At 42.3% G+C, this 13,938-nt stretch overlaps 1 protein-coding gene across 5 annotated transcripts in view; it reads right to left on the reverse strand.

The window, feature by feature from the left end:
• Positions 1–286: 286 nt before the first annotated feature.
• LOC122539576 (AP-3 complex subunit sigma-2) overlaps positions 287–13,938 on the reverse strand; it is an 81,476-nt gene continuing 67,824 nt past the window's right edge. For 3 of the 5 annotated variants that reach the window (XM_043674571.2, XM_043674570.2, XM_087981327.1), the window contains 2 exons: positions 12,786–12,893; positions 287–4,548 (listed from right to left, as the gene is read on the reverse strand). In XM_043674571.2, coding sequence (XP_043530506.1) covers positions 4,441–4,548; positions 12,786–12,893 — 216 coding nt within the window. In that variant the 3' untranslated portion in view covers positions 287–4,440. The remainder of the gene's footprint in view (positions 4,549–12,785; positions 12,894–13,938) is intronic. The other 2 variants (XM_043674572.2, XM_087981328.1) reach the window with 1 other exon arrangement.

Consider the following 13,938-nt stretch of genomic DNA (forward strand, 5'->3'; position numbering starts at 1 on the left):
AGTTGTAGGGAGAGGTTGAATAGGCTGGGGCTGTTTTCCCGAACGTCAGAGGCTGAGGGGTGACCTTATAGAGGTTTATAAAATCATAAGGAGCATGGATAAATTAAATAGACAAAGTCTCTACCCCGGAGTGGGAGAGTCCAGAGCTAGAGGGCATAGGTTTAGGGTGAGAGGGACACCAGACACACACACACAAACCCACATACACATATATGCTTGTGGGGTGAATTTGTACTTGCAGAGTTACATTGTACTTTGCTCAAAAACTGCATGAATCTATGTAAGACTCTGTTAACGTATTTTTTATATTAGAATCAGTCTAAACATTATGGCATAGACAACAGCACACAGGGGGCTAACACCTTCAACACATTATCTGGGCTGACACCAATTGTTAAAGTTAACCTGAGAATGTAACTTTTTAAAAAAACTTTGTGATTTGCATATGAAAGGAGTGAAACTAACATGGTCATTCTAACAGATGAGAGACTTAACAAACAATCAAGATATTTTTCAATGTATAATTTCAGTTACATCACACTGTAAATTTTTGCTATAAATTCTGTGTCTTACAACCATGTACACCACAATCACTTGATAAAGGAGCAGTGCTCCGAAAGCTAGTGCTTCCAATTAAACCTGTTGGACTATAACTTGGTGTCGTGTGATTTTTAATTTTGTACACCCAGTCCAACACTGGCATCTCCAAATCATGACTCTCTATCAAAGGTACCTTTCCAGATGAAACATACTCACACTAAAAAGAAAGACGACGACCCAGGGACATCCTCAGCTGGAAGAGTGAAGTCACAGAAGACAACAGCGGTTGTGTGGTTTTGAAATTAAGTTGATGTAATTTTAATAAGTGTCTTATTGGGACAGCATATTGTTATAGAGTTGGAGGCATGGGAGGAACCACGATTATCTGAACAATACAGGCGGGGAGTATTTTTTCGATAATCAAGGTTCCTCTATAATATTAAGAGAAAGGGGGGCTTAGAGTTGTGAATTATTGTTGTTTAATGATCACTTTTAGAGTTTAAAAAATTGATGTTATTTTGTTTTAAATAGTAGGATTTGGGAGTTCTCTGTCACTCATGTTTAAACAGATTACGAGGCGAGGCGAGGCGAGCTTTTCTGCATGTTTAATTTAATTAACAGAGGGGTTCACCTCCATATCGTAATAGATGTGCCGAGTGCAGGAGACTGGTACCAGCGTAGGTAGTCGTACATTTTTGGCTGTACAGACGCAATGAATCAAAGGGCTCTTCTCTCCTGTATGATTCTATATACAAAGTGATCTAAGTGTTTTTGTTTTTAACCTTTAGTGACTTATTGACAAGTGCAGCAAGCTATTAGGAATATTCATGATAAGTTAGCGTTTATCACAACAGGATTTGAGAACAGGAGGAATGAAATTTTGCTTCAGTTCTATATATGCTTGGTTAAACTGCAGCTGGAGCAATGTGAAGTTTTGGTTGCCTCAGAATATTGTCATAGAGGGAGTGCAATGAATATTTGCCAGGATGGCAGGGTTGTCTCATGAAGAGACCGGGCAAACTAGACCTGTATTTCTCCAGGTTTCAAAGATTGAAAGATGTCATTTGAACCTACAAAATACTTAAAAAATTAATGGACAGGACAGATGTGGTCAAAATGTTTCCCCTGGTTAGGGAATCTAAAACCAGGGGAGTAAGTGGTTGCCACTCAGGTGTGAGATAAAGGAATCCATTTTACTCAGAAGGGTTGTGAACCTTTGCAATTCTCTACCACCAAGTGGAAGCTCACCCTTTGAGTATATTCAAGATAAGAGTACAAATGATTTTCGATGACTAGAGGTGTACATGGTAAAAGGGATGGAGTAAGTAAAAGTCATCAGAATGTTCAATCAGCCATAATCATATGGAGCAGTGGGACAGGCACGATGGCCCGTGCAGGTTCCTATATTAAACTTGTTACAAATTCGCTTACATTGTCCAAATGAGGTGTGTGTAAAAGGAGTTCAGTCAGAGTCATAGAGATGTACAGCATGGAAACAGACCCTTCGGTCCAACCTGTCCATGCCGACTAGATATCCCAACCCAATCTAGTCCCATATGCCAGCATCCGGCCCATATCCCTCCAAACCCTTCCTATTCATATACCCATCCAAATGCCTCTTAAATGTCGCAATTGTACCAGCCTCCACCACATCCTCTGGCAGCTCATTCCATACACGTACCACCCTCTGCATGAAAACGTTGCCCCTTAGGTCTCTTTTATATTTTTCCCCTCTCACCCTAAACCTGTGCCCTCTAGGTCTGAACTCCCCGACCCCAGGGAAAAGACTTTGCCTATTTACCCTATCCATGCCCCTCATAATTTTGTAAACCTCTATAAGGTCACCCCTCAGCCTCCGATGCTCCAGGGAAAACAGTCCCAGCCTCTCCCTGTAGCTCAGATCCTCCAACCCTGGCAACATCCTTGTAAATCTTTTCTGAATCCTTTCAAGTTTCACAACATTTTTCCAATAGGAAAGAGACCAGAATTGCATGCAGTATTCCAACAGTGGCCTAACCAATGTCCTGTATAGCCGCAACATGACCTCCCAACTCCTGTACTCAATACTCTGACCAATAAAGGAAAGCATACCAAATGCCTTCTTCACTATCCTATCTACCTGCGACTCCACTTTCAAGGAGCTATGAACCTGCACTCCAAGGTCTCTTTGTTCAGCAACACTCCCTAGGACCTTATCATTAAGTGCTAATATTTGCTTTCCCAAAATGCAGCACCTCGCATTTATCTGAATTAAATTCGATCTGCCACTTCTCAGCCCATTGGCCCACCTGGTCCGGATTCTGTTGTCATCTGCAAACTTACTAACTGTACTTCTTATGCTCGCATCCAAATCATTTATGTAAATGACAAAACGTAGAGGGCCCAGCACCAATCCTTGTGGCACTCCACTCACCCTCTGTCTTCTACCTTTGAGCCAGTTCTGTATCCAAATGGCTAGTTCTCCCTGTATTCCATAGATCTAACCTTGCTAATCAGTCACCCAAGGGGAACCTTGTCGAACGCCTTACTGAAGTCCATATAGATCACATCTACTGCTCTGCCCTCATCAATCTTCTTTGTTACTTCTTCAAAAATCTCAATCAAGTTTGTGAGACATTATTTCCCACGCACAAAGCCATGTTGACTATCCCTAATCAGTCCTTGCCTTTCCAAATACATGTACATCCGGTCCCTCAGAATTCCCTCCAACAACCTGCCCACCACCGAGGTCAGGCTCACTGGTCTATAGTTCCCTGGCTTATCTTTACTGCCCTTCTTAAACAGTGGCACCACGTTTGCCAACCTCCAGTCTTCCGGTACCTCACCTGTGACTATCGATGATACAAATATCTTAGCACCTTTCTTTCTTTACCAGCTTTTCAATGTCACTTGAGAAACCATCCACTGAAAAGTGAAAAAGAATGTACATTCACAATATAATTTGGTGGACTGAAATGCTCTTTAATTGTCAGTATTACAAATTTCAGATTTCTATTAAAGCATGTGCCAATTTTCCATCTTGAAGGAAAATCAAAAACTGGCTCCAGGAATTTCCTTTTTACATTACAAATGGAAGCAAATACACCCTTTATCTTCCACCATAAAGGACAAAGGAGTCAACAGGCATTTGTTCAGGAGTACACAGCTATCCATTTGTGTCATCACTATAAGACCACAGTAAAATTACCCCTCATTACATCTCCCCAATTTCTGGAGGATACCGTGAGGAGTTGCTATTGAGTGTTTCCAGATAACTGCCTCTCTCTAGGATGAAACTGGCTAACAGTTTAGAGCATGCCCACTCTGATCAAAGCACCTGACTGCGGATTAACCCTGGCTACGTGCAGCACGGTTGCTCAGTGGTTAGCACTGCTGCCTCACAGCACCAGGGACCCGTGTTAGATTCCAGCCTCAGGTGACTGTGTGGAGTTTGCACATTCTCCCCATGTCTGTTTCCTCTGGGTGCTCTGGTTTCCTCCCACAATCCAAAAGATGTGGTCAGGTGAATTGGCCACGCTAAATTGCCCATCGTGTTAGGTGCATTAGTCAGGGATAAATATAGGGCAGGGGAATGGGTCTGGGTGGGTTACTCTTCGGAGGGTCGGTGTGGACTTGTTGGGCCGAAGGGTCTGTTTCCATACTGTAGGGAATCTAATCTAATCTAAATGTTTAAAGTGCTCCTGTGTTATGCCAAATGCAAGGGCTCACACACCAAATGGAATAATATCTGCATTAAATTTTTTAACACTTTAGAATTTGATAGAGGTTGCAATGGAAAAACCACCACAAGCCATTGTATTTTTACAATAACAACCTTCAAATGAAAAGCTGATGTGAGAAAGCTCTCAGTATTTACAGGCGAATATAATGGCTGACCAGGTATCATTAATATGAACTGTCCTACACAAATGGAGACAGATTTGAAACTTTGATGTTACGTGGGATATCTGGCAGATTGATGTTCTTGACAGCAGAGACTGCACGAGCAGGAGCTCCAGAGAAGCCAGCCTAAAATTACAAAAACAAACTTTACTTTCATGACATATAAAGTAATTCAAACTGAACACAGGGAACGAAATCAACAAAAAAAGACATCAAGTAAGTCATTTGTTCAAAAGTGCAATGTTACAAGCAAAAAACAAAGAGCTTCCAAAAAAGAGTGGAGACAAAATCAGAAAAAGAGGAGGAGGAAATTAGTAAAGTGGAGGTACATGTTAAATTTCCAACAATGTTGCTCCTTTCATGGAAAGTAGCTTGGCAAACCTCGTTAATCCACAACCTGCAAATACCAAGCGGTCAAATAAAAACACAGGTAGTGCAGTAGTCCCTGCAGTGCACCTCACTCTTCAATCAGTATTCAGTCTGATCAGTGATAATTCATCTGTGTACTGCAGCCAGTCCATCTTAATCACATGTAAACAGCTATGAACTATCAACATATGGCTCTACTGGTTAAAACTCTAAACCTTTTAAAACTGCTATACATACATTCAGACACAGACAAACAGATAAACACTATTTTTACAGGTGGGGCAACACAGTTCAATAGCACCAATCCACTGAGTCCATGGAAATGTTCCCTTTGCTTGTCAAGACTTTAGAGTTATAGAGTAATACAGCATGGAAATTAGCCCTTCAGCCCAAACTGGTCTATGCTGACCATGGTGCCCGCTCAGCTAGTTCCAACTGTTTGCATTTGTTCCATACTCCTCTAAACCCTTTCCAAAAAATGTACCTATCCAAATGTTTTTTAAACTTCGCTATTGTACTTACCTCAACCAGTTTCTCTGGCAGCCCATTCCACATGCACACCGCACTCTGCGTGAAGAAGTTGCCTCTTAGGTCCTTTCTAAATCTTTCTCCTCTCACCTTAAACCTATGCCCTCTAGTTTTCAATTCCCCATCCCTGGGAAAATGATGATATGCATTCATCCTTCATCCTATCTATGCCCCTAATGATTTTATACACCTCTATCAGGTCATCCCTCATTCTCTTATATTCCAAGGAATAAAGTCCTATCCTGGCCAACCTCTCTCTATAACTCAGGACTACTAGCCCTGGCAACATCTTCGTAAATCTTCTTTGCATTCTTTTCAGTTTAACAAAGTCTTTCCTATTACATGGTGACCAAAGCTGTACACAATACTCCAAATGCGGCCTCACCAACTTACAAAAATGCAACATAACATCCCAACTCCTATACTCAATACCTCGACTGATGAAGACCAGCATGCTAAATACCTGCTTCACCACCTTGTCTACCTTTGACGTCATTTTCAACAATCAATGTACTTCCAGTTCTGGGTCCCTCTGTTCCACAACACTCCTCACGACCTGACCATTTATTGTACAAGTCCTGCCTTGGTTTGACTTTCCAAAGTGCAACATCTCACGCTTCTCCATTGAACTGCATTTGTCAATCCACAGCCCACTTCCCCATCTGATCAAGATCCCTCTGTAACTTTTGATAACTTTCATCACTATGAACGATATCTCCTGATTTTGTATCATCTGCAAACTTTCTAATCATGCCTTGTATATTCACATCCAAATTATTTATGCAAATACCAAAGGTCCCAGCACCGATCCCTATGGCACACCATTAGTCCAGGTCTCCAGTCTGACAAACAACCTTCAATCATCACCGTCTGCTTTTTATCATCAAGTCAATTTTGAATCCAATTAGCTCGGTCTTCCTGGATCCCATGCGAACTAACCTTCTTGACTAGCCTGGTGTGCGGGACCTTGTCAAAGACCTTACTAAAGTCCACATTGACAACATCCACTGCCCTACCCTTAACTATCCTCATGGTTACTTCTTCAAAAAAGAAACTCAACAAACTTTGTCAGACATGACTTCCCATGCAAAACTCCATGCTGACTACTCCAAATCAGATTTTGACTATCCAAATGTTGGTTGATCCTGTCTCTTGGTATTCTTTCCAATAACTTGTCTACCATTGATCTCTCTCTCTCTCTCTCTCACATGCCACACACACGTATAAGTCTATGGTGTGAAATTGCATTTGCTGAATGATAATTGCAGATACATTTTATTCTGTTCAAAAAGCACACAATCTGCAGGCAGTAAATCCATGTAACATTTTATAAATTCCTACATTGGAAATTGAACCAGTCTGACTCATGATTGGATACAGACACTCTAATCTCACTCCTTTAATGCATTGTCTAAGGTGAGATGTCACTTTTTTTAAAAATAAAGCTTTGCTACCTTGAGAATGTGATTTGAAAGAAGTTTTGGGATCTACTTATTAATGAAACGAAACCTACAACCCATTCTAAAAGACAAAACACTTAACAGCAATCTAGGTTTGTTCAATACATTGTATCAGTTACACACATGATACTGTGATCTTTTGCTATAAATTTTGTCTTATAATCCGCTCCACAGCTGCCTGATGAAAGAGCAGCACTCCAAAAGCTAGTACTTCCAAACACACCCGTTGGACTATAACCTGGTGTTGTGAGATTTTGAACTTGTATAAGACACAGAGCCCAAATGAGGGATTGTGTATAGTTCTGGGTGCAACACAATAGAAAGGCTGCAAAAACATAATGTCAGAAAGATTCAAATGAATGGTTCCACACATCTATAAAGATAGATTGTAGAAATTAGGACTGTTTTCCTTGGTGATGAGAAGGCTGAGAAGAATTCTGATTTAGGTATTCAAAGTCATGAGGGAGCTAGATAATGTATGCCTAATGAAAGGACATTGATTTAAGGTAACTGGTCAAAAAAAAAAGCAAAAACAACTTGAGGAAGTTCCTTTTCACACAGAAAGAAGTTAATGCACTGCAATGAACTGTCTGAGAGATAAAAGCAAATTACTGTGGATGCTGGAATCTGAAACCAAAAGAGAAAATGCTGGAAAATCTCAGCAGGTCTGGCAGCATCTGTAAGGAGAGAAGAGAGCTGACGTTTCGAGTCTAACTGACCCTTTGTCAAAGCTAAAAAAACGGAGAAATAGGGAGATATTTATACTAGGCTGAGAGAAGGTGAGTCATGGCTCCAGAAGCAAAGGTAACAATAAAGAGGTGATAATGACAGTGCATAGAGAGATTATAGGGAGATTAGGAGCTGTGAATGACCAAGGCTGAAGCCAGTGCTATGTGACAAAATATATGGGGGATGGGGAATATGAGGAAGCAGAGGCAAAATGGAAAATAGGAGCGAAGGGTAGTAAAGGGGGAAGAGGAGAAGAAAAAGGTGATGAGAGAGTGGGGAGCAAGAGAAAGACAATCAAGAAATAAAGGGTACAGAAGTGAAAAAAAATTTAAGTAAATAAAATAAATGAAATAAAATTACGGAGCAGAATGAAAACAAAGGGGTCGAGATTGGATAATCATCTGAGGTTGTTGAATTCAATGTTGAGACTGGCAGGCTGTAACGGGCCTAGTTGGAAGATGAGATGTTGTTCCTCCAGTGTGCGTTGAGCTTCACTGGAACATTGCAGCAGGCCAAGGACAGGCATGTGGGTATGGGAGCAGGATTGGGTGAAGTGGCAAGCCACGGGAAGGTCCGGGACCTGATTGTGTACAGACTGAAGGTGCTCAGCAAAGCGATCACCCAGTCGGCGTTTTGTCTCTCCGATATAGAGGAGACCACATTGGGGCAAGAATGCTATAGACCAAATTGAAAGAGGTACAAGTGAAATGCTGCTTAATCTGAAATGAGTGTCTGGGGCCTTGGATGGTGAGCATGGAAGAGGTAAAGGGGCAGGTATTGCACCTTCTGTGATTGCATGGGAAGGTGCCGTGTGTGATGGGAGAGGTGTTAGGTGTGATGGGAGAGGTGTTAGGTGTGATGGGAGAGGTGTTAGGTGTGATGGGAGAGGTGTTAGGTGTGATGGGAGAGGTGTTAGGTGTGATGGAGGAGTGCACTAGATTGTCCCGGAGGGAGGGAACGATCTCTGGAATGCAGACAGGGGAGGGAAGATATGTTTAGTGGTGGCACCATGTTGGAGTTGGCAAAAATGGCGGAGGATTATTCTTTGCATGTGAAAGCTGGTGGGGTGAAAGGTGAGAACAAGAGGGACCCTATCCTTGTTCTGGGAGGGGAGGGAGGGGGTGAGTGTTGTGGCATGGGAGGTGGACCGCACGCTGTCGAGAGCCCTGTCAACAACTGTAGGTGGGAAGCCACGGTTGGAGAAGGAGCACATATTAAGAGCACCACTTTGGTGCTGAGGGAGACTTTGGTTCAGGTCTAGAATGCACTGCCTGAGAGTGTGGTGGAAGCAGATTCAATTAAAGCTTTCAAAAGGAAATTGAATTGTTATCTGAAAATGAAAAATGTACACTGTTACAAGGAGAAGGCAGCAGAATGACACGAACCGGTATGCTCATTTGGAGAACCAGTGCAGGCACAATGGACCAAATGGCCTCCTGTGTTGTAGCAATTCTGCGACTTTCTCAGTTTTGGCAACTTTACCTGAATATCCTGGACAAGATCACATGCTCACCACATTTAACAGGTCAAAAGAATTCTCAAACTATAACTTGGTGGTACACCAAAAAGAACCATGCTGCATATTCAGTCTGACTGAACATAGAACATAGAAGAATACAGCGCAGTACAGGCCCTTCGGCCCTCGATGTTGCGCCGATCCAAGCCCACCTAACCTACACTAGCCCACTATCCTCCATATGGGGAGAAAGTGAGGTCTGCAGATGCTGGAGATCAGAGCTGAAAATGTGTTGCTGGAAAAGCGCAGCAGGTCAGGCAGCATCCAGGGAACAGGAGAATCGACGTTTCGGGCATAAGCCCTTCTTCAGGAATTCCTGAAGAAGGGCTTATGCCCGAAACGTCGATTCTCCTGTTCCCTGGATGCTGCCTGACCTGCTGCACTTTTCCAGCAACACATTTTCAGCACTATCCTCCATATGCCTATCCAATGCCCGCTTAAATGCCCATAATGAGGGAGAGTCCACCACTGCTACTGGCAGGGCATTCCATGAACTCACGACTCGCTGAGTAAAGAACCTACCCCTAACATCTGTCCTATACCTACCCCCCCCTTAATTTAAAGCTATGCCCCCTCGTAATAGCTGACTCCATACGTGGAAAAAGATTCTCACTGTCGACCCTATCTAAACCCCTAATCATCTTGTACACCTCTATCAAGTCACCCCTAAACCTTCTTTTCTCCAATGAAAACAACCCCAAGTGCCTCAGCCTTTCCTCATACGATCTTTCTACCATACCAGGCAACATCCTGGTAAACGTCCTCTGCACCCGTTCCAGTGCCTCCACATCCTTCCTATAGTATGGCGACCAAAACTGCACACAATACTCCAGATGCGGCCGCACCAGAGTCTTATACAACTGCAACATGACCTCAGTACTCTGGAACTCAATTCCTCTACCAATAAAAGCCAGTACGCCATATGCCTTCTTCACCGCACTATTTACCTGGGTGGCAACTTTCAAAGATCTGTGTACATGGACACCAAGATCCCTCTGCTCATCCACACTACCAAGTATCCGACCATTAGCCCAGTACCCCATCTTTTTGTTACTCTTACCAAAGTGAATCACCTCACACTTAGCTACATTGAACTCCATTTGCCACCTTTCTGCCCAGTTCTGCAGCTTATCTATATCCCGCTGTAACCTGCCACATCCTTCCTCACTGTCTACAACTCCTCCGACTTTCGTATCATCCGCAAACTTGCTCACCCAACCTTCTAACCCCTCCTCCAGGTCATTTATAAAAATGACAAACAGTAATGGTCCCAAAACAGATCCTTGCGGAACACCGCTAGTGACATCACTCCAAGATGAACCTTCGCCATCAACTTACCCTCTGTCTTCTTCCAGCCAGCCAACTCCTAATCCAAACCTCCAACTCACCCTCAATGCCATACCTCCATATTTTGTGCAGTAGTCTACCATGGGGAACCTTATCAAACGCCTTACTAAAATCCATATACACCACATCTACCGCTTTCCCCTCGTCCACCTCCTTAGTCACCTTCTCAAAGAATTCAATAAGGTTTGTGAGGCACGACCTGCCCTTCACAAAACCATGCTGACTATCCTTGATCACATTATTCCTATCCAGATGTTCATAAATCCTATCCCTTACAATTCTCTCTAAGATTTTGCCCACAACAGAAGTGAGACTCACCGGCCTATAGTTACTAGGGTTATCCCTACTCCCCTTCTTGAACAAGGGAACTACATTTGCTAGCCTCCAATCTTCTGGCACTATTCCTGTAGACAACAAGGACATAAAAATCAAGGCCAATGGCTCTGCAATCTCCTCCCTTGCTTCCCAGAGAATCCTAGGATAAATGCCATCAGGCCCAGGGGACTTATCTATTTTCACCCTTTCCAGAATTTCCAACACCTCTTCCCTACATACCTCAAAGCCATCCATTCTTTGATATCACGTGATAACAACGTTTTCACTGGATTAAACCAACACTCAGCAGCACTACTTCAATCCACTTCAAGTTAGACTTAATCATTACTCATTAAATACTCTGAATTTCACTAAATCATCTTATTTACTGCTTGTTTCTTCAATTGTTAGAAACGACTGATGCTGTGATCGAAAGTATATCGATAGGGAGCTTGATCCAATCACGTACTAATCAATAATTAACTCAACTTTAACATGGGTATGAGATTGTCTTAATGATCACAATCTTAACAAGATTAGATTGCATCCCTGTAATCAGTTAAAAGATTAGTTTTTATGAAGCTTGAAGATTTATCTAGGTTTATTTTGGTACAACTAGATTTTGGAATAAGCTGTCCTTGACTCATGAAGCAATTAAGCAATTCAAAACTGTATGTTGTGATCCTACCAAATTATCATCATCACTTTCTAACTGCTGACTCTGCCACTCTACTAAACCAAGCAAATTAAATTATTCCAAAGGTTTATGATCCAATATAAAATTCACAATTAACTATATAATATTGTTGTGGTTCTGTTCGCCGAGCTGGAAATTTTTGTTGCAAACGTTTCGTCCCCTGTCTAGGTGACATCCTCAGTGCTTGGGAGCCTCCTGTGAAGCGCTTCTGTGGTGTTTCCTCCGACATTTATAGTGGCCTGTCTCTGCCGCTTCCGGTTGTCAGTTTCAGCTGTCCGCTGTAGTGGCCGGAATATTGGGTCCAGGTCGATGTGTTTGTTGATGGAGTTTGTGGATGAGTGCCATGCTTCTAGGAATTCCCTGGCTGTTCTTTGTTTGGCTTGCCCTATAATGGTAGTGTTGTCCCAGTCGAATTCATGTTGCTTGCCGTCTGCGTGTGTGGCTACTAAGGATAGCTGGTCGTGGTGATGTGGTCAACACATCAACCTGGACCCAATATACCGGCCACTACAGCGGACAGCTGAAACTGACAACCGGAAGCGGCAGGGACAGGCCACTATAAATGTCGGAGGAAACACCACAGAAGCGCTTCACAGGAGGCTCCCAAGCACTGAGGATGTCACCTAGACAGGGGACGAAACGTTTGCAACAAAAATTTCCAGCTCGGCGAACAGAACCACAACAACGAGCACCCGAGCTACATTCTTCACCCAAACTTTGAACTATATGATATTGTATATCAATGAAAAGCCAAAATACTTCATGTCAACAGTTATTTGTGGTCTGTCTGAGAGTCAGTGAGTCAGTAAATAGATGCTATTGTCTGTTTCCTCACAGGTTCATTGTATTCTTCAGGAGGTGGTAATGGGAGGAATTAGTTCAAACACTCAAAACCAAGAGCAGAAGAAATTAGGGGACATGGGGTGTGGGATAGTGGAGTTGAAGTCAGCCATCTCCTATTCCTTTAGCTTGTGCTCTGTGCTGGGGCTGCAGATAAATATTTACAAAGGAATAAGTTCATTAGAGAGAGAAGATCAATGTGAGGTAGAATACTTTGGAACAGAAATAAGCAGACAGAAGAATTAAAAATAGCTTCAAGAAAACAAGTGAAATCTGAGATTTACAGAAAATTTCAATCACAAAGGAGCAAGATGCAAAGACTGAAATGATTCTGAGTCATGGTGTGAAAGGGAGAGGTCATGCAGGCATGCTGCACAACAACTACCTAAGGCTCCAAACCAACAGGTACACAGGAGTAAACCATCAGGCCCACTCCAATCACCAATATCCTCCTCTTACACTGCATCTGGCAGCAATGAGAGACCCAGGGTTACTATGTGATGGACAGGAATTTCCACAAAACTAAATGCCTTCCTGCAGATGTATGTCAAATATTTCTTACCTCAGATTTTTCAAGTTTAGTCTGTGCCTCAACCTGTGACACAATCTCAGTCATGTTAGTCTCTAGGACCATTCCTCCCATTACCACCTCCTGAAGAATACAATGAACCTGTGAGGAAACAGACAATAGCATCTAGTTACTGACTCAGTGACTCTCAGACAGACCACAAATAACTGATTGCATTGAAACGATGCACAAATTCCACAGAAAAATACAATTCAGCATTTGGTTCATAAAAATAATTTAAAATAAAGTTATTCTACTTTTAACAAAGCAACTATGTCTTCCTTTCAAATGTCTATTCTTCAGGATTCAATGAACAAGTTATTGCTGTGGCTCAGCTTCACGCTGTCTTAACCAAACAAAGACGCACTTCAACCAGGGCAGTAGATTGCAATGGGATTAATCTAACCTATTTGAGACCAGAAATCAGAAATGAATGGTTGGTGGATCTCTGTAGAAAAGCTGATTCAATATTACAATAAGGAAAGAGGCATATAAAAGGCTGCCTGACTTTAGTTATTCTTGACTTTCAGATATTTCCAATCTGCAAAATTCCAAAATTTGGAATTAAGAGTCTAGTGATGACCATAAATCCATTGTTGATTGTTGAAAAAAACTTATTTGGTTCACTAATGCCCTTTAGGGCAGGAAACCACCTTCCTCATGTGGCCTACATGTGATTGCAGACCTACAGCAGTGTGGTTAACGCTCAACTGCTCTCTGGGCACTTAAGGATGAGCAATAAATGCTGCCTAGCCAGTGATGCCCTCATCCCGTGATTGAATAAAGAAAAGTATCTCTGTAATATCAGTATCAAATGGCATGGGGATAAGAGAAAACTGGGCACTTTGTTCTGGGAGGCAGCCATATCCTTGTAAATCTGGATTAACAAACTTCCATCAATTGATTGTTATTCCAAAGACTGTTCATGGACTAAAATGGTCACAAAGGTCACCTGACCACAGATTGAGAAAGACTCAAGAGACCTAAATGTAATCACCAAAACTGTGTGTAAGGAAATGACATTTTAACCTAAATACACAAAAGCAGGCACATTAGTCAACATCAAGAAATCTTATAGTGTTCTAGAGTTCTACAGCATAGAAGCAGACCATTCAGTCCAATTTATCCATGCCGACCAGATATCCTA

This window comes from Chiloscyllium plagiosum, unplaced genomic scaffold, assembly GCF_037043375.1.
Source record: "Chiloscyllium plagiosum isolate Xiang-an unplaced genomic scaffold, Cpla_swu_hap1 HiC_scaffold_39, whole genome shotgun sequence".
Taxonomy (NCBI): Eukaryota; Metazoa; Chordata; class Chondrichthyes; order Orectolobiformes; family Hemiscylliidae; genus Chiloscyllium; species Chiloscyllium plagiosum.